This window comes from Neopelma chrysocephalum, unplaced genomic scaffold (assembly GCF_003984885.1).
Source record: "Neopelma chrysocephalum unplaced genomic scaffold, ASM398488v2 Primary Assembly neopelma1_159, whole genome shotgun sequence".
Lineage (NCBI taxonomy): Eukaryota > Metazoa > Chordata > Aves > Passeriformes > Pipridae > Neopelma > Neopelma chrysocephalum.
In genome coordinates, this window is record NW_020897821.1 from 293,132 (window position 1) to 311,217 (window position 18,086).

General features: G+C 40.0%; 1 protein-coding gene across 1 annotated transcript in view; it reads left to right on the plus strand.

Annotated features, from left to right (window-relative positions):
- LOC113976410 (transcription initiation factor TFIID subunit 4-like) overlaps positions 1-18,086 on the plus strand; it is a 147,405-nt gene that overhangs the window by 5,293 nt on the left and 124,026 nt on the right. Inside the window, exons 2-4 of the mRNA XM_027701552.1 lie at positions 10-184; positions 3,756-3,928; positions 17,209-17,337. Of these exons, the coding sequence (XP_027557353.1) occupies positions 10-184; positions 3,756-3,928; positions 17,209-17,337 (477 nt within the window). The remainder of the gene's footprint in view (positions 1-9; positions 185-3,755; positions 3,929-17,208; positions 17,338-18,086) is intronic.

Consider the following 18,086-nt stretch of genomic DNA (forward strand, 5'->3'; position numbering starts at 1 on the left):
GCGCCCAAGCCCGCGGTGCCCGCCAAGCCGGGCTCTGCCGCTGTCCTGCCCGCCGCCCCGCAGCCCGTGTCCCCGCGGCCCGCGCTGGGCGCTGCCCCTCCCCGCATCGTGGCCCCGCAGCTGATCGTGCGGCCCCCCCCGCAAACCACCATCCAGCTGCCGCCCGGCTTCACCATCCCGCCCGGTAAGTGAGCGCCGCGCTCTCCGCGCTGTCTCACGTTCTTGGCCCCAGGGCTTTTCTCACCCTGAAGTTGTCACCTTCCCGCTGCTCGGCGAGCTGGAAACCGGAGAAGAGCCACCACCACAGGCTGCCGCTAATTAGGGTGTCATTGGTGCGGCTCGTGCTCGGTAATTGCAGCTGTTGTGGGTGAGTTACTGGAGTGTCCTGGGGTCAGCGGCAGTCACGGTGAGTTACCCCGAGGTGGAACCGGAGAAAAAGCTGGGGTGTTAGCTAAGAAGAACTTTATATATGTTTTGAAGGACTTTATTTTCTGCTTTACACTTGATAGCCTTGAAAAGTTTTCCTGTTGGAAAGCATGTCTTCTGCTGCAAATCAAGTGGCAGGATACAGGCAAATCTATGCAATGTAGAATTTTTAATGTCAGTAATTGCGGCGGTGTCACTGTCTGCTGTGTCAGGGCAGTCTTCAAACCACCATATTTTATTTCCAACTCTGAAGCAACTCTTATGTCCTGTTTGTGCTGCTCTAAGTTTCTTAACTTTCATTACTAAAAATGTAAGTTCAGCAAGGTTGGTAACTGACCAAACCAGCATCCTTTCATCCCAGTGACTCTTGATATAACTCTGTATTGTTTCATCTGAGGAGTTCTATGGTCCCCTGTTTAGATTTTCATGTTGCAAAGGCTTGGGTATCTTTGTGTCTTTTTGACTTAGGAGTTGATGTAACATTTGAACTAATTTGTTTTTTCCCTGTTAATATCATTGTCTGAAATAACTTACTACTTCCATCTTGTTTCTTAAAATATTTGATACTTATTAGCTAAGTAGAGCAACAGTGTGATGGTCTAGAAGCTTGCTTCTAGGTTGACTCGGTAGTAGTTGTGTATTTGGCCATAGTTTATGAAAGATCCTCCAGATTCTGATGCTCCAAACATACAAAGCTCGGTGGTTTCACGAAGACCCAACTGACTTGAAACACGTAAGTTGCTCTTCAGACTTGACTCCCAGTTGTCAGTCTGTCGAAAATTAGATAATGTGCACTGTAACTTTGCACACAGTTTCTGAAGTTCATTGTAGCAATACTTTGATCTGTTACTTACTTTCACACAGAAGAGGGAAAACGGAGCCTTTGAAGACAGTCTAATCCAGGGTTTAGTAAATGTAACTATATGTTACGTAAATAATACTCTGGAAAGTTATAATTCTAGTTTTCGTTACAAGATAGTTGGAAATCCATTAAATTTGCAAAAACATGAAGATAGTATGTTCTAAAGTGAAGTTACTCAGAAAATACAGTGGTATTTTTGAGTTTTTAAACTGTTGGATCGTTTATAATTAATCTGAAACTTCCCTATTGCAAACTTCTGCATAAAGCAGAAATTTAGGATGAGTTTTTGAGAATAGGTTTTTCTGGTGTATAATACTCATAAGTTGTGTATTTCATCTTTAAATGGCTGATGGGAAGGTAAAATTAATCTCATAATGTAACCAGATTCTAATGTGCATACTGTTCAGCAAAAGGAATTTGTAGTCCTCCAAACTGAATTAAACATAATGTTAATACATGAACACTTATGCATCTGTGGTAGTAATTATGTCTGCAACTTTAATTGAGATTGTGTGGCATGTGCTGCATTTAATTTGTCCTTTCCATTCAATTTTTCTCTATTGAGAATTAGGTTTAGAAAATGGGAAGATAAATTAACAACACACCTGTGAATCTGTGTAGTGCAAATGTGAATTTTTTAACGTGTGGTAGGATTGTCCAATGAGGATTTTTTTATTCAGGTTTACAACATAATCAGAGAAGTGATAACCTCTTTGGCCATCATATTTGAGTGTCCAGATGTTTTAGGAATGGCATATACCAAACACATCATCTGCTTGCAGAATTTCCTACAGATATAAACTGCGAAGTTTATGCTTAAATGGCTGATGGACCTTAAAGGTCACCTTTTAAAAGAGTTTTTAAGGGGTTTCTTTCAACCTTTTCTTTTTTTAATTACTCTTTGCTTTGGAAGGGAGTTATGATTATGGATTTGGATTTTGGATGTGGTCCTTGCTGTAGCTCTGTCTGCCTGTTACCTTAAACCTTGATTTGCACGAACCTTTAGTTTGTAATGGCAGAAATTTGCCTGTTTGTGTTTGTAGCAGTGAAGGCTGGCAGGGAGCACCTAAGACTGTGTGAGAGAGGGCTTTTATGGGTGCTGCAGTTCACTCACATGTTCATCCCACGACTGGGATTTGGTTTTCTGTGTCAGAAACTGAAAGAAAGACTTTCTTGGTATAGGGTTCTGAAATTTGTTACACTACTGTTTGAATTACTTTGCCATCACAGTGAGTTGCAGACGGTGTCCTTTGAATGGGGACCTTCTTCATTTTCCTTTGAAAAGCTAAAAAATATATATGAAGCAACTTGCACATGAAAATAAGTTGTGGAAACAATGTCTACTGACTCAACAGCAGGATAAAAGAGTTCTTATTTTTTTGGTTCTCTAATTGTTTTAAACAAGATGTTTTTCTGTTTATTTGACCCATTGTATCCTATCTAGGTTAAATTATTAAAACATATTCTGGAGCTAACTTGGCATTTCCTTTTAAATACTCTGTCTGGTAACTGTTTTTTAGTTCTGAATGAGCTAGAGGAAGATCATTACATGCTTTGCAGTGACCTTGAATAAGTGTGAAACTCCTGGTGATCCAGGGACCAACTTAGCCATTGTCTCCCCTTTACTGACCTGCTGACCAGAAAACTTAGGGCACAACTTAGTGGCAGTGACTGTGTTGTGTAGAAGGCCTCTATTTGTGAGGTATTTTACAAGAAAATAATCTGAAAAATTATCATTTACTTCCAGAAATTGTTAATTTTAAAACAATTCCATTGCTGTTTTTCTAAAATCGCTGCACTTGTATCATTGTGTGCTGAGGGGTGGTTGGGTTGGTTCTCAGGCACTGACAGAGAACTGTTTGTTCCTGATGTCTAAACCACAGGTAGTGCCTCCCAAAATGGTGGGGATGGCGGGGTGGTACCAAATCATCTGTTAATGCTCAATGTTTAAGTAAATCTCAAATATTGTATACTCAGAAATGTGTCTGATCTAATGTTTGCATGCACATATCCCCACAAGCTGTTGTTTTAGGGAAGCTCTCAGGTCATTGTCCCTGGTATATGAAACACTGAGTTCTGTTCTCAGCTGCTGCATTGTTGGTATAGTTCACTTTTAATGAGGATTTCTTTCTAATTTTATTCTGACCTGACTAGACTGCTGACAGTTGCTGTACACCTGTACACTCAAGTGACTGCTTTTTTCATCACTGCTACCCATAAACTGCAGTTATTTGAATTCCAAACTGAATTGGGTATGAGTTTTTGGCTGCTGATGGCGTCTCCTTTTCTTCTTTGAAATTAAATCTCGTGTTATGGGAGAATAACAAAAAAAACCCACAACATAGAGAAAAATGCGCAGTGCTATACATTAATTTTATTCTGTATTCTGCAGTCGCATAGTTCTTTGTATGTTATTCTTCACATTATTTGTGTTTCTGTCCTCCAATCCCTGTTCCTTTGCTCCCAGGGATGGTGCTGGTGCGCACGGATGCGGGACAGCTGGTGATGGTGCCCCAGCAGGCTCTAGCCCAGGCTCAGATGCAGGCTCAGGTGCAGACGCAGGGACAGGGCCCTGCCAACCTGTCACCCAGGCTCTCTGTGCCCACCACTGGCCCTGTTTTTCGCCTGTCAACAGCTCAGGTATGTCTGGCTTGGTTTCACTTTACCCTGGTGTGTTGTGTTTTACTCTGCCTTGCACATCATCAGCTCGTATATTGTTGCAACTTTGCCTTTGTCCCCTTGTGTTGTGAAAACAGGAAATACTTTAATGTAGTTTATCTTCTGAGGGTTTTTATTTATTTCAGGAAAAAAAATCTGCTTTATAGAGTCCCTCAAGACCTTTTTCAGACTGAGGTCACTGGAGGGTAGGAAGCTCAGTGGTAGTTTGGACTGGTTTAGTGAGTGCTCTGATCAGAAGGACTGTGGTATCCCACTGTGCTGAATGGCTGCCTGGGATAACTGGGTTTCACTGGACATTAGAAAAGAAAAAAACAAGCACATTCTATACAAGGATTGGCAATAATTAACTTTTTAAAATATACTTTATTCAAAACAAAGGTTTGATTCCTTTGATTCACCTCTGGGTGTGATCTGTCTACATTGAAAGTTTCGTCTGTGTCATGAGTATTCTTCCTTTTTTGCAAGGATTCACAGGACAGTGTACTTTGCTATCCCAAACTCTTCAGTGGAGTGTGTTCATTTCAACTCAGACTGATTTAGCTTCAGGGGTGAAGGTGTACTATATTTTAAATTACTTTGAAGGCTTCATTGATTTAAAAGTTTGTAGGGAGGCAGTTTAGCTTTGGACCATTTGGAGCTAGAGCTGAACTATCTTACTAAAATGTAGAGGCAAACATTTTTAGATGTTAGTATAGGGCAGCTGTTTAGGCAGAGTTTAAGATATTTGCCTAAGGTCTGTGTTTGCAGAAATGATCAGTAATTCTGAGGAAAGGAGATGAAGAGGGTGCCTGTATTATTTTTCAGTTGTTGTATAAGTTGCTTGAAATAACTTTAACAGGTGTTTTCCAATATTTAACATTTGATGACTGACCCATTGTGTGCTTTATGCATGACACCGTATTTATGTTCTCAAATATTATTGTTTAATTAAAAACTGAAAACGATAAACTTTTCAGAAGAGAAGGAAGCCAGAATAAAATCAGAGAATTGAAAGGAAGTTAATAATAAGAGGCAATCTAAACCACAGAGTAGCCAACTACAATGTAAGTTTTAGAAATGAGTGTCACAGGGAAGACTGTAGCTCAATGGCTACAGGAAAGACATAAATAAAAGCCTGGAAACACTTGGAAGAACTTTGTGCTCTCAGAAAAGAGGTAAGTGCAGGATTGGATGAAATTTGTAAAAGAACTCTTTGCAGAAAAGGCAGTAATTTAATGTTTAAATTTGTGATATCTGGAAGGATAAGAAGACTTGTAGAAGAGAAATGTATTCCAGGAAAAAGAAACACAGAGAGAACCATGTGTTCATCTAGAGATTTTTTTTTTCACTAGTTCCGTGACAACAGAATTGCAGACAAGTTCTTCTTTAGAGTTTGTGTGCTTGTCTTTGGTTGTTTGGGGCTTTCTTTGTGACTAAGTGGTTACTGCAGGCACACATTTTAGTAATGGATCCTGAGACAAGTGCACAGTGTAAGTGCAGAGCTGAAGGTGTGGGGTGGGACTGCACCAAGAATATCACCTCAGTCTGTTCAAGTGAGTTGGTTTTAGCTGTTTCTCTTCCATGCTGGTAGTTTTTATGTGACTGTAATTTGCTGTGGCCAGCATATAGAACTAAAATTCCCAACAGATATTAACAAATTGTCATTTGTAGACTTCTGAGGAACACACCTGTGTTGCACACAGAATAGGAAGGATGCAAACATGCAGACTGTGCCTGGCTCTGTGTTCAGTGTGCAGTGTGCATCCCCAAGTCAGCCTGAAGATGTGTGCACAGCAAATGCTGATCATGTTGGCCTCAGGCAGCTGTCCTCTAGCTATATGAGGCACTTGAGTTTGTAGAAAGAGTGTAATTTGACTTGATGGATTTATATAAAAATAAAACCATGAGGGTAGTGTGTGTTGATGTATTTGTAGAGTCAGCTGAAACCTGGAGGAGTTCAGGTGTAATTGTTCTTGTGCAGGGTCTGCCCAGATAAATACCCCACTGCATTATAGATCCTCCTTTCCCCTACTTAGTGCTAATGAGGTGGTTGAGAATAGAGGAAACCAGCAAGGCCTTATGAATGATAAATATCTTGCAGGATGAAAAGTTTGATTATTTTCATGTAGTGGGATTAGAATCATGAGGTTGTAGTTTATCAGGATTCATGTCCTCTGGCAGATCTTTGTGGTAGCTGCCCAAACTGTACTGGATCATTTCTGTATTTGTTGTAATTAACAGGGTTAAGAAATTATTATTATTATTGTCCTTGGGAAATTCACATTGAACTGCCCTGACTCTGCATGTGATCTGCAGGCTCTTCTTTCATTGTGACAGTGCTTATGTTTTATGTATGTTTGACCTTAGACTGGTCTTTAAAAATTGTGGTTGACAGCCTTTTAAAACCAGACTGTAAAGGTTTAAATTCTAAAGGTTTATCTTATCAGAACCAGACCTGAGACTTTTATTTGATTTGGTGGATAACCAGAGACTGTTCACTGGTGACAAATATAATGCTCAGGTTTTGGAAATGTCAGTTATTTGTTTGAGTAGTCATTATAATTAATCAACAGAGGGTTCAAGTTCTAAAACACTAAAATTTGTACTGAAAAATAATTTTTTAGGTGAGTTTATGATTAAGCTGTTTTCTTTCACAGTCTATTTCTGATGTGTCAGAATGCTATATTCTGTGAATTAAAATTTTCAGGAGAAGTTTAAAATTAATCAGAAGTAACATCTTATGTTTTTATGTCTATAAAGTGTAATATTCAAGAGTCACTGTGACTGAAACACAGAAAAATTCTGGTGCCATTAGCTCAAGAGAGACAGAAAATAAACATTAATTGCCTGAGTCCTGCAGAGTATTTTGTGAGATGGATGAACATGGCAGGCTGTGCAGTTTTAACCTTTCTCTCTGATATGTTAGTGGAATGATCATTATTTTACTGTGCAAAGCTCAAATTTATTACTATGTCTTCAGCTATTTTAAGATACTTTTATTTGGATTAAAATGCAGGGTGATTTAAATGTGTAGAACTTGGTATTGTACCTTAGTCTTTGAGTGTGTCTTTTACTCTACTTTTACCCATGTAGAAAGTCTACACAGGTGGAAATTTGCAGTCTGCCTTAAGAAGTATAGGAAATAATATCTTATTAAGATAATATATGAGAAGAAGAAGAATGTGTGAGAAAAAGGCATGGCTTTCATGTTTCATAGCTATGATGGTTGCTTTTCTTGAGATTGTTCTACTTCTTAGCCAGTGTCAAGTGTCACAAGTTACTCAGCTAAGTGATTGTTTTCAGTGTTAATTTGTATATACACTTCACACAATCCTTGTGTGGAGAAAGTGTAGTTAGATGTAAAACACAGGATATTAAATAACATGCCAAAGAAATTGCAAAAGCTGGCAGTTACTTTTGGCAACTCATTAAGAAGTGTTGAAAGTGATAACTGGAGAATATAAAATGGTTCATGAATTGCTTTCTTTAAAAATAGAAGAAAGAGCATCTGAAAAATTGCCCAACTGTTCATCTAAATTTGAAAGTTCTTTGATTCTCTCCCCTTGGCAACTGAGTAATTTCTCCATTCTCAAGAAGGGAGGAGGGGAACTAAGGCAATGTTTGCAATGTTCTTAAATGAGATTACCTTGGTTGGTACACACAGAGCTGGTCGGGTTCTAAGCCACTTCTGCAGCCTGGCAGCACTGCAAGGTTTTTGGTTCCATATCCCAGGGCCATCATTTGCTAGATCTTCTCCTGGATGTTTTGGGGCAAAATGAACCAGGTTTCCTGTCAGTTCCTCTGGGTTCAGCAGCTGGGCTGGTATCTAGGACAGTGTGTGAGGAAGGAGCCACCTTTCTCCAGGAACAGTGGAAGCTGCTGAAATAGGGCAAGAGTGGTCTGGTTTTTGCCCGAGACAGGGAAAGTGTAGTCTTGTTTTCCCTGAGGAATTCCTCCAAGGGCTTAAGTAAAGGCTTTCCTTAAAGATCAGTGACTTTATCCTTACTTGTTGCCTTGTTGAACGTTCAGAAGTCAACTAACTGTATCCTGTAATATTTAGTTTTGTAGGGAATGGGTACAGCCACCCCTCTGCCCTTCCCAAGTTTAAAAAAAAGATGTATTTGGATTGCAGTGCCAAACAGAAAAGTTCAGGAGGATTAGGATACAGAACTTACTGTTCATCCCACATGGCTCTCTCTGCAGGTGTGCAAGAAGTCCAGTCTTTGCATGATAAAAAGATGAGCCCTTCAGCTGGGCAGTCAAGGAACACAGTTGATGTTGGCTTAAATCTGATGTTTCTTACATTGTGAGTGCTTGGATTTGCTATTTGTTATTTGACTTCTACTGATTGTAATACTTTTATCTCGTTTTTTACAGCTTTTAGGAGTAGAGGATGGAGGCAAATGTTTTGTGTTAGGTTCTTGGGAGAAGAGAGGCAAATCCATTTTGAAAGGAAGATTTGGGTTCTTCTTGACTCTTAGGTGGGATAATCTTTGACTAGATGTTTAGTTATGCTCCTCTCAGTTACTGCTGTGTAAAGCACGAATAAAATCTGATGGTTGCAATTCCTGGTGGAATTCTGGAAAACTGGCACAAACAAGTACCTTGTAGGGAGGGTCTCAGCTGGGATCAGTTTAAGGCTCAAAGATGCTGGAGCAGGGACACGTGTCCCAAAAGGATGAACAGTGTCTGCAGCACAGGCAGGAGCAGTGAAGTGGATTCAGTCACAAGAATCAGAATGTGAAGGTGACAGAACAGTCCAGAGAGAGCAGTGATTGAGAGAAGTACCTGCAATAGAAAGATGTACTTGATATTTTAATGATCTTTTACATTTGCATTCTTTCTGGTTTCTTTAAAATATTCAAGAAAAACATGAATAGATGCAATTAGAGCTTATAGTAGTTTTAATTTAGTTCAGTATAGGACTGTAATGGGGAGATTAATGGTTAAACTCAATGACCTTTGAGGTCTTTTCCAACCTAAATGAACCTGCACTTCTGTAATATTAACTGCTCCTAGCTGCAGTTTTTCTTAGGTGTTTTGTTTTGTTTAGGGAAAAAATATTGCAAGATATTCAGATGTATTAAAAATATTTTTCATATTGTGAATATAAATTTGCCTTATTGGTGCAGCTATGGGAGCCTTGTCTTTTTTAACTTGGTATCTAAGGGTTTACATGGAAATACTTGGTCTTCCACGAGTGTTATATTATAATCATCTTTTGATGCATTAAAAAGTGCGAGTCTGTACTGTGATAATGGGGTTGTTTTGAAAAAACACGTTTAATGAAATAAAGATTTGGAGGCTTAAAGCAAACATTGGTTGGACTTAGATGTGCATAATTTTAATTTAACTATTTTTTCTTAGCGATTTTAGTTTCCTTTTACTTTTTGGTTGACATTAATTTTAGCTGAATATTAAAAAATCATTAATGTTGCCAAAATTTTAGCTGCTGTAGTATATTCATTAAGGTACAGGATTTTTAAGAGGCAAGCTGTAATTTGATGGAGCTTCAGTTGATCTTAGAAAAATTTTGCTCTGGATTCTTTTATTCCGAGCAGCTCAGATGGGGTGGGTTTGCTTGCATTACTATGTTCTTCAGAGATAAGTAAATTCAGAATTTTAAAACTGATTATTAGATTGCATTAAATTTTTACCTCTGTATCTTGTTTTGAGTCTTGTACTTGTGAAGTTGTGAAAAATAGGGAGGTGCTGCCATCTAGTTTTCCTTTGCTGACTTTCTTTTGTTTATCTGCATTTTCCATTTGTACAATTTATGGTTATTTGTGCCTTTGATGCATTTGGTTCACTGGTTTTCAGTATCTTAATGCCCAGTGGGTTTATGTTAATAACCAAATAGCAAAAAATAAGTTGCTTATTTCAAATTATTTTTAATTAAAATTATTTTGTTAGTTACACAACTAAAGTGCTGCTGTAGACTAAGAATATAAAGTGAGTATCATACATAGATGAAAGACCAATGTTAACCTGGCCCATAATGTTTTATTTCAGAATATCTGTTGTTGGAACTTAAAAATCAGGTGAAATAGGGTATATTGGAATTTTCATGGGGCTGCTGCTGAAAATGGATTTGGTTGCAGAGTTTACAAATGTTTTGATTCAAAATGTGTTTTCCAATGTTAGATTTCTTTTTACATTTTTAGTGATCAGAGAAGATGGTTATGTGGCAAGTTGGATGGTTTAGTATTTAGATATTTAGGCATATAAGTGGGCTACTTAACAATATTTCTGCTCCCAGGATGATTACCAATCCCTGGAGCTTTGTTTCCATTGCCTGAACAGTCCAATCAATATTAATGTATGGATTTTTAAGAAAATGACAATTCTAGCTTTGTTTTTTCTTGCTTTAGGCATTTTTCTAACTTCTGCTTTTCCCAATTTGAAGGTTTTGTCATGAACTTCACTGATTTGTTTTCTGTGTTTTGATGTTCACTTTCTGTTAAGTTTCACTTTACCATCAATTTTTAAAATGACCAAAAAAAAGGCTTTTTGAGCTTGTGCCAAATGCTGCATCCCCTGCTCTGGAAGTTTTTGCTGGGAAATACACTCAGTGCAGGCACCAGCAGCCCAGGCTTTGCTGTCCCATGTGGTGTTGAGAGCAGTTCTAAACTTGGCTGCTGCTCTTGCTAAAGCAGAGCCTTTCAAATCTGAGATGGTTCTGGTAACACACTCAGCCTGTGTGTTCAGCAGTGTTGATATTTTTATGGCAGCTTTTAGCTTTGGTAGTTTTTTTTTCTCACTTATTGATTATTATTGATTCTTGTTTTTCTTACTGGTTTTCACGCTCTTTCTGCTTTTCCAACAAATGCTTGTTTTGTTTTTTGCAGAAATTTTAAGCAAGTAGATAAATCTTGGTTGTTGCCTAAGGTGCAGTACCATTATTATCAAATAAGCTGTCCTATGCTATTTCTTTTGTAAAGGTGGTTTTGGGGCTTCTTTTGCAGGGCAGGTAGGTTGGAAGGCTGGAAGGTCAGGGAGAGTAAGAAATGTGTTGTCTTGACTGTGGTTTAACCACAAAACTGTTTTTCTTCCTTTCCCTCATGGTGGGTAATTCTTTTCTGTATAAGCTGACAGTAAGTTTTCAGTACTTACAAATTACACTGTTTACGTTTTTATAGCATTAATATATTTCTAAAACTCAGAGAACACTCAGACATTAGTAAGGCTGTAAAATTAAACATGCAAAGATTAGGAAATGCTATAAAGAAGGTTCCTGAGCAGTCTAACAGTGGCTCCCATGTGGTCATGCAGCATAATGCATATGCACATACTACTGTTATTTTTAATTTCCACAGTGTGTAGGCTGGACAGTCTTAATTAATGAAGAATTACATAATAATTTTTCTCCACTCTTCAGTGGGTTGCTCCAGGCTTACTTGCTGCACACTATCTAAGCCCCCCTCTGCAGTGGGAATTAAGAACCAAGCAGGTTTTTTTGTGAAGCTTATCCCTGTAACAACTTTCTCAACAATGCACTTAAGGGGATTATTAACCTCTTTTTTTGTAAGTAGGAAGCGGAGCCTAATTGTCTCAATTTTAAATATTAAATTAAAAGTGCTGGTTAATTCTTTGTGTTCAGTTTGACTTCATTGTCTTCAGTTGCAGCCATGAGCACTCCTGGTCACCAACTCCACATGTCAAGTTGGGCACTCATAAACATATTGCATAAGAGTAGTTATTTACAATATTTACTGTATTTGCAGGCAGCACTAAGCACTTGAGGCAGGGGTAGAACCTAATTGTAGTGCCAAAATTCAGCTGTTTTTTATCCATCAGATTCTTTGGATGAAACCTCCTGGTTACAGGTGGATTAAATACTTCACCAGAGCATGAGAAAGTACTTTGTTAAGTATTTGCTTTGGCAGCTGGAGTTTTGGACTTAGAACTGCTGGTTCCTGGAGATTTTCTTTGGTGGTTCCAAGCTCCTCTGCCTGTCTTGTCTAATTGCTCCCAGTCCTATGTCCTCCTGCCCTGTTATCCCAAAAGGAACACCACACATGTGAGGAACAGAGCAACATCTCCCTGCTCCACTCAGGATCCTGGGGTGGCAGTGAAGGTTCTGCCTCTGTTGTCTGACTTGGCAGAGATTCTGCTTCCAGTCATTTTCTGGACTTGTGTGCAAATGTCAGGTTTTTAGAAGGTTGATACTTTGGCTTGATTTCACTGTGTTTTCATCAGAGAGGAAAAAAAATCAAGCCTCTGGCAACAAATTGCTCTGCACCTGCCATTGAAGTGCATGTTCCAGATGAACCATGACCAAAGGAATTGAGAAGCAGTCAATGGGAAGTTTCTCCATGAACTCTTCAGAAGTTTGTCAGAATTTTTAAGTACTGGGAAACAGAGTTTGCTAATGGGGACTGTTATTATAGCTTAATAGCAGTCAGGGCTACCAGTCATGCCTGTAAGAAAGGTTGTATGAGTTAGTTACCCTGAAATGATGGGGGGTTGACCCTGGCTGGGTGTCAGGTGCCCACCCAAGCTGCTCTGTCACTGCCTCCTCAGCTGGATGGGGAGACAAAATACAATGAAACATTTGTGGGTCGGGATAAGGACAGGGAGAGATCAGTCACCAGGTACTGACACAGTTTATTACCAATCAAATCAGAGTAGGATAATGGGAAATAAAAACTGAATCTTAAAACTCCTTCTCCTCACCCCTCCCTTCTTCCTGGGCTTTCCTTTACTCCCAACTTTCTCTACCTCCTCCCTTGAGCAGTGGAATGGGGGCTGTGGTCAGTTCATCCCATCTTGTCTCTGCTGCTGCTTCCTCCTCAGTGGGAGGACTCCTCACACTCTTCCCCTGCTCCAGAGTGGGGTCCCTCTCATGGGAGACAGTCAATCCTTCAGGAACAGGCTGCTGCAGTGTGGGTCCCTTCCATGGGGTCAGTCCTTAGGAACAGGCTGCTCCAGAGTGGGTCCCTTCCATGGGGTCAGTCCTTAGGAACAGGCTGCTCCAGTGTGGATCCCTTCCATGGGGTCACAAGTCCTTCCAGCAAATCTTTTCCAGTGTGGGCTCCTCTCTCCATGGGGCCACAGGTCCTGCCAGGAGCTGCTCCAGCGTGGGCTTCCCATGGGGTCACAGTCTCCCTTGGGCACCCCCTGCTCCAGTGTGGGCTCCTCCAGGGGCTGCAGGGGGTCTCTGATCCATCCTGGACCCCCATGTGCTGCAGGGGAACCTCAGCCCCTGTGCCTGGAGCCCTTCCTGCCCCTCCTGCTGCACTGCCCCGGGGTCTGCAGAGCTGTTCCTCTCACATTCTCACTTCTCTTTCCCTGCTGCAGTTTCACAGGGATTTTCCCCCTCCTTTATCAGTGTTACTCCAGAGGTGTCACTGCCACATCCCTGCTGGGCTCGGCCTGGGCCAGTGGTGGCTCTGTCCTGGCCCTGCCTGGCACTGTCTCTTCAGGACATGGGGGGAGCTTCTGGCAGGTGCTCACAGAAGGCACCCCTGTAGTCCCCCCTCCCCCCAAAACCTGGCCATGCCAACCCAGCACAAGTGAGCTTCCAGATTTGACCTTTAGTTTATGCTTCTGCCAGTGTCTGCCATCCCTTTACTTTAGTTTTCTCTGTTAAAGAGTGTCTTTGATTGTTTGAGGCATCTCAGATGGCATTTTAGCATTGTTTATAAGAAGTCTTCTGGATTAATAATTAGAAGTAAAATTGAATTTATTTCAGATTTTGCAAATTTAAATCTTAACTTGAAGGTCGTGTTCTGTTAAAATTGAGTTTTACATAATACTTAGTGAAGCCACGCACTGGAAGACATGTAAAGAAATGTCATGTGTGTTGTGATAAACTTGACCCTGCTTTTGTTAATGTTTGTTCAAATGCTGTTGGGGTATTTTCTTTTCTTCCTTTTGTGGTTGAAAGTGGCCAAGTTTATTGACAGGACTGATCATGACAAATGTATGCAACACATTTGTCAAAAGTGAGCTCTCTTGCTTTGTAGAGCAGAGACAGTGCTGCTGGTACCCAGAGTGTTCCTCAGTGCCTGGTTCTACAGTACAAAACACAAGTGCATCACAAACCTGTTTCTAAGGATTTACAGACTAACCTGTGGCAGTTTAAATTGTCTTGGTTTGATAAAGCTGTGAATGCACAATACAATCTCTAAAACTGGTGTAGTCCTGCCTTGGCAGTGACAAATAATCCTTGGCTGTTGATGATTTTCTCTATATTCACGTGACTTGCTTTTCCAAACGCAGCCTCGTGTGTTCCTTCAAATGCAGAGGCAGCTTCTTTGTGCACGGCAGGTACAAGGGATTCACTGCCAAGCTTTGCCTCTATTCATGTGTTACCGAGCTCTGGGGAGAAGGAATGTTATTTAGGGAATGAATTTCCAGGACCCAGAGTGTTTCCACACTGAACAATTCCAGTGTGCTCTGCCCCGTGGCAGTGACTTGTTGCACCCTGACACTGGAGTCACTTGTGTTCCCTGTGGGACTTGGGCAGAGCAAACCTGGGGACACTCCCTGCTCCAGGCTGGCCAGGTGTGAACCACATCCCTGCTGAAACCCTGCTGTGCTGCACTTGGAATTTCTGAGCTCTGTATGACAGAGCCAGCTCAGGTCTGTGTGTAACAGCATCCTCCAGTGTCCCCAGGGAGATGAGGAGTGGGTTTTATCTATATATATATATACATATATATATATATATCTCCTGTGTTCATTCATGTTCTACTCTCCTACCTGTTGATGTCTGAGCAAAGGGCAAAAGCCTCTCTAACATTACTTTTGTGTATTTAGGAAATGTAAAAATATCTGATGTCTAATAAAAAATAATAGTTACGTTTGAAAGTGTGTTTCTTTCTAACCCTCTTGGTAATTTTGGAATTTAATAGCATCCTACCAAACCTCAGCAGTTTTTCTTTAAGGAACATCATAAATTCTTTTATATTGTTCCAGTGGGAGCTTGACACATTGGGTTATGATTTTTTTTTTAATGTAATGCTGATAATTTTTGTTTTCTTTTTGATAGATTCCTCATGAGATCTGTTTACAGCTTTCCTTTCATAGAAAACATAGCTTTTTGTTTCTAAATATTTTTTACCTGTTCTTCTTGAAGCATTTGTGCTGGGAGTCCTTAGAGTGTCTTCTGGCAACTTGTAGCTGACATTTGAAGATCATTTCCATGATACTTAAGAATTTCTCCAGGCTAGTTCCTTGTTCTGTTTCTCATCCCCTCGTTTCATACTTACCTTTTTAACACTCATGAGTTTTGGAACCACGTTAGTAAGCTATTGCATTACTTTGTTTGCAGTTCTCTGGTAGTGAGGCTTTTTCTTCATATCCAACGCATAAATAGATTTTACTGCCAAAAGGCTTTTGTCACTATTGATTTTTAAAACTGGGGGTGAACTTAGTCTTCAAGTTGCACAGTTTGCTGTGGTCTGGCACAGTGGAACACATACTTAGTTTGATAATATTAAGATAGTGAAATTTTATATTTTAATTATGTGCAGTGCAGTTTTCAAGTATGTTCCTCTGATGAATTGTGGGCATTTATTAGCTGAGAAAAAATTCTCTGGCTCGCAGTCTCATGATGTGTTTGTGGATTTCTGGCTGCAGATCTTGCCTGGAACTGAGCAGCTGCCAGAAGTGTTCCTGGTTATCTGCTAGTTTTGTAAATCCTCACCTCTGGAAGCACCTACTGATACGAAAGGGGCAGATACCACAGGTCTGCTGTGTTTGTAGGTTGGAAACACTGCTTATAAGCAAATGAACAAGGTACACAATATTCATATTTATCAGGTAAATATAGTTTCATCCTACTAGTATTTTCAAATTAAAACAAATGGTCATTTTTCACAATGGAGAGAAGAGGTGGGAGTATTTAAAACAGAAAAAGCTTATGTGATCCCTCTTCCAAAAAACCAGACAATTCTTTCTCTTCAGGGTGATGCTGTTTATTGCCTCTAGGCTGTCTCAGTATGGAAGGCATCCCTAGGCAAGATTTTAAAAATCTTGAAAGCTTTACATACAACAAAAAAAAGGTTTTGTTCAGATGTCAGGTAGATTTATTTGGTTTGGTTTTTTCCCTCCTTTTTTTCCCCCAAGTACAGAAGATTGATATCCAGTAGAGGATGTTGCTGGACTGATTTGTAAGGAATGCTTGGGGCTTTGAATGCCTGCCTGGGCCTTTGCTGCTTTTGGAGATCTCTTAGAGTATACTGGATGTTCTGTGAAGAAGTATTTTATGTAGGTTTAGTAGGCAGTGTAAGAATCTAAAATAAGCAATTCTTTATAAAAATATTAATTATAGAGACATACAAATTAAAATGTAAATCAAGGAAAATCAGTTTTATCTTGTGAGAAGCAATATTGTCCATGATTTATCACTCCATCCACTTAAAAAAATTGTCTTTTCCAAGTGTGTGTTTGAATGTAAATCTTAATAAATGCAAGTTATAAGACACCAGCGTGGCCTCCCTTTTTAATAAAGAGTGGTTCTTTGTCATTGTTGCCATATTGTGTGATGTATTTCTTTCATAATGGTATTTACATTCCTGTAGAATTAAATAACTTTTCTGGAGACATTTTTTATTTCTAAATCTTTTCCTTTTATATGATTAAAAGAAATTAAAAAATAATTGAATGTTTGCTGCATGAAATAATTTCCTGAGTTGTAGAGTGTGGTACTGAGTGAAAGCCTGTAAGTCAGTCATTTTCCTTTGTCTGCACTTCACATTCCAGTCGCTGTCTGATTACAGAGCGTTTGTTCTCTGACAAAGGTTCTCCAAATGCTTAGACTTCATTTCTGTGCAAGTTAATTTCTATATAATTCAATATGAAATTATTTTCAAGATATTTTTCTGCTCTCTGAATTTTCTCTCCATATTAATTTTCTTAAAAAAAAAGCACTGGAACAGACCAGTAAATACCAAGGGGACCAATATGTGGTACTGGCAATGATGAACTCAAATATTGATGAATACTGACTTGTAAATATGACAACTGAACTAATGCATCAGTTTTTTGCAGGTCACATCTGTTTTTTCTATTCTTTTCCTTATAGCTGTGTGAGCAATAGCTTTTAGGAGAAATACCAAAAACTTATTGAATGTAAGAGCTCGTTTTTCTGTTATTTGTGAACATATATTTAAGAACACATGACTGGGTTTGGATTTTTGTGTTCTTTTCAGTGCTAATAACGATTATTCTTATAATCACTCTTATTAAAGAGCCTTGGAGATCAAGTTACCGAGGAGAGGGAATGAAATAAAAGGCTGTTTTTCCTCTCTCAGCAGCCGACGTCCGTGGCCGCGCCTGCCGTGCGCCTGGGGCTGCCCGTGCAGGCCAAGGTGGTGCCACCGGCTGCGCCCGCCAGCGCTGCTGCCACGCTGCCAGGGGGGGCTGTGCTGGCACACACCACGGTGAGAGGGACACACCGCTGCAAACTGGGCAGGGAAAGGGGCAGGGGTGGGTGGGATACAGCCAGGAACCTTTTGGGGATACAGAAAGTGATAGGACAAGGAATAACGAGTTTGGGCTGAAGGAGCGGGAATTTAGGTTTGATATACGGATGGAATTCTTCCCTGGGAGGGTGGGGAGGCCCTGGCACAGGTTGCCCAGAGAAGCTGTGGCTGCCCCATCCCTGGAAGTGTCCAAGGCCAGGTTGGACGGGGCTTGGAGCAACCTGGGCTAGTGGGAGGTGTCCCTGCCCGTGGCAGGGGGTGGAACTAAATGATCTCTAAGGTTCCTTCCAACCCGTTCTATGATTTTGCAACACTGTTCTCTGGAATTTCATTTTAAGAGAAGAAATGAAGTGCTTAACACTGATGGACAATAATTGAAGCTCATTTGTGTAGCATTTTTCTGACAGCCATTTAAAAATTTCCAGGGGCGTGGAACAAGGTGAGCTTTAAGTTCCCTTCCAACCCAAACCATTCCACGATTCTATGATTTACATGGGTTTTTAGACAGTGAATTTTAATGTTCATATCTTTCCTTTTATTGCCAGTGTAATCCTAGAAATTAATAATGAATGTACAGTCAGACTTTATTATGCAGGTCCTGAGGGATAGCCTAGACCTTATTTTCTACCATTTCCTAGATGATAATAAGTTTGAGGGTAGTATAGATTGAGTTTTTTTAAAGAAAAAACTTTAGTGAGGTGGAGTTG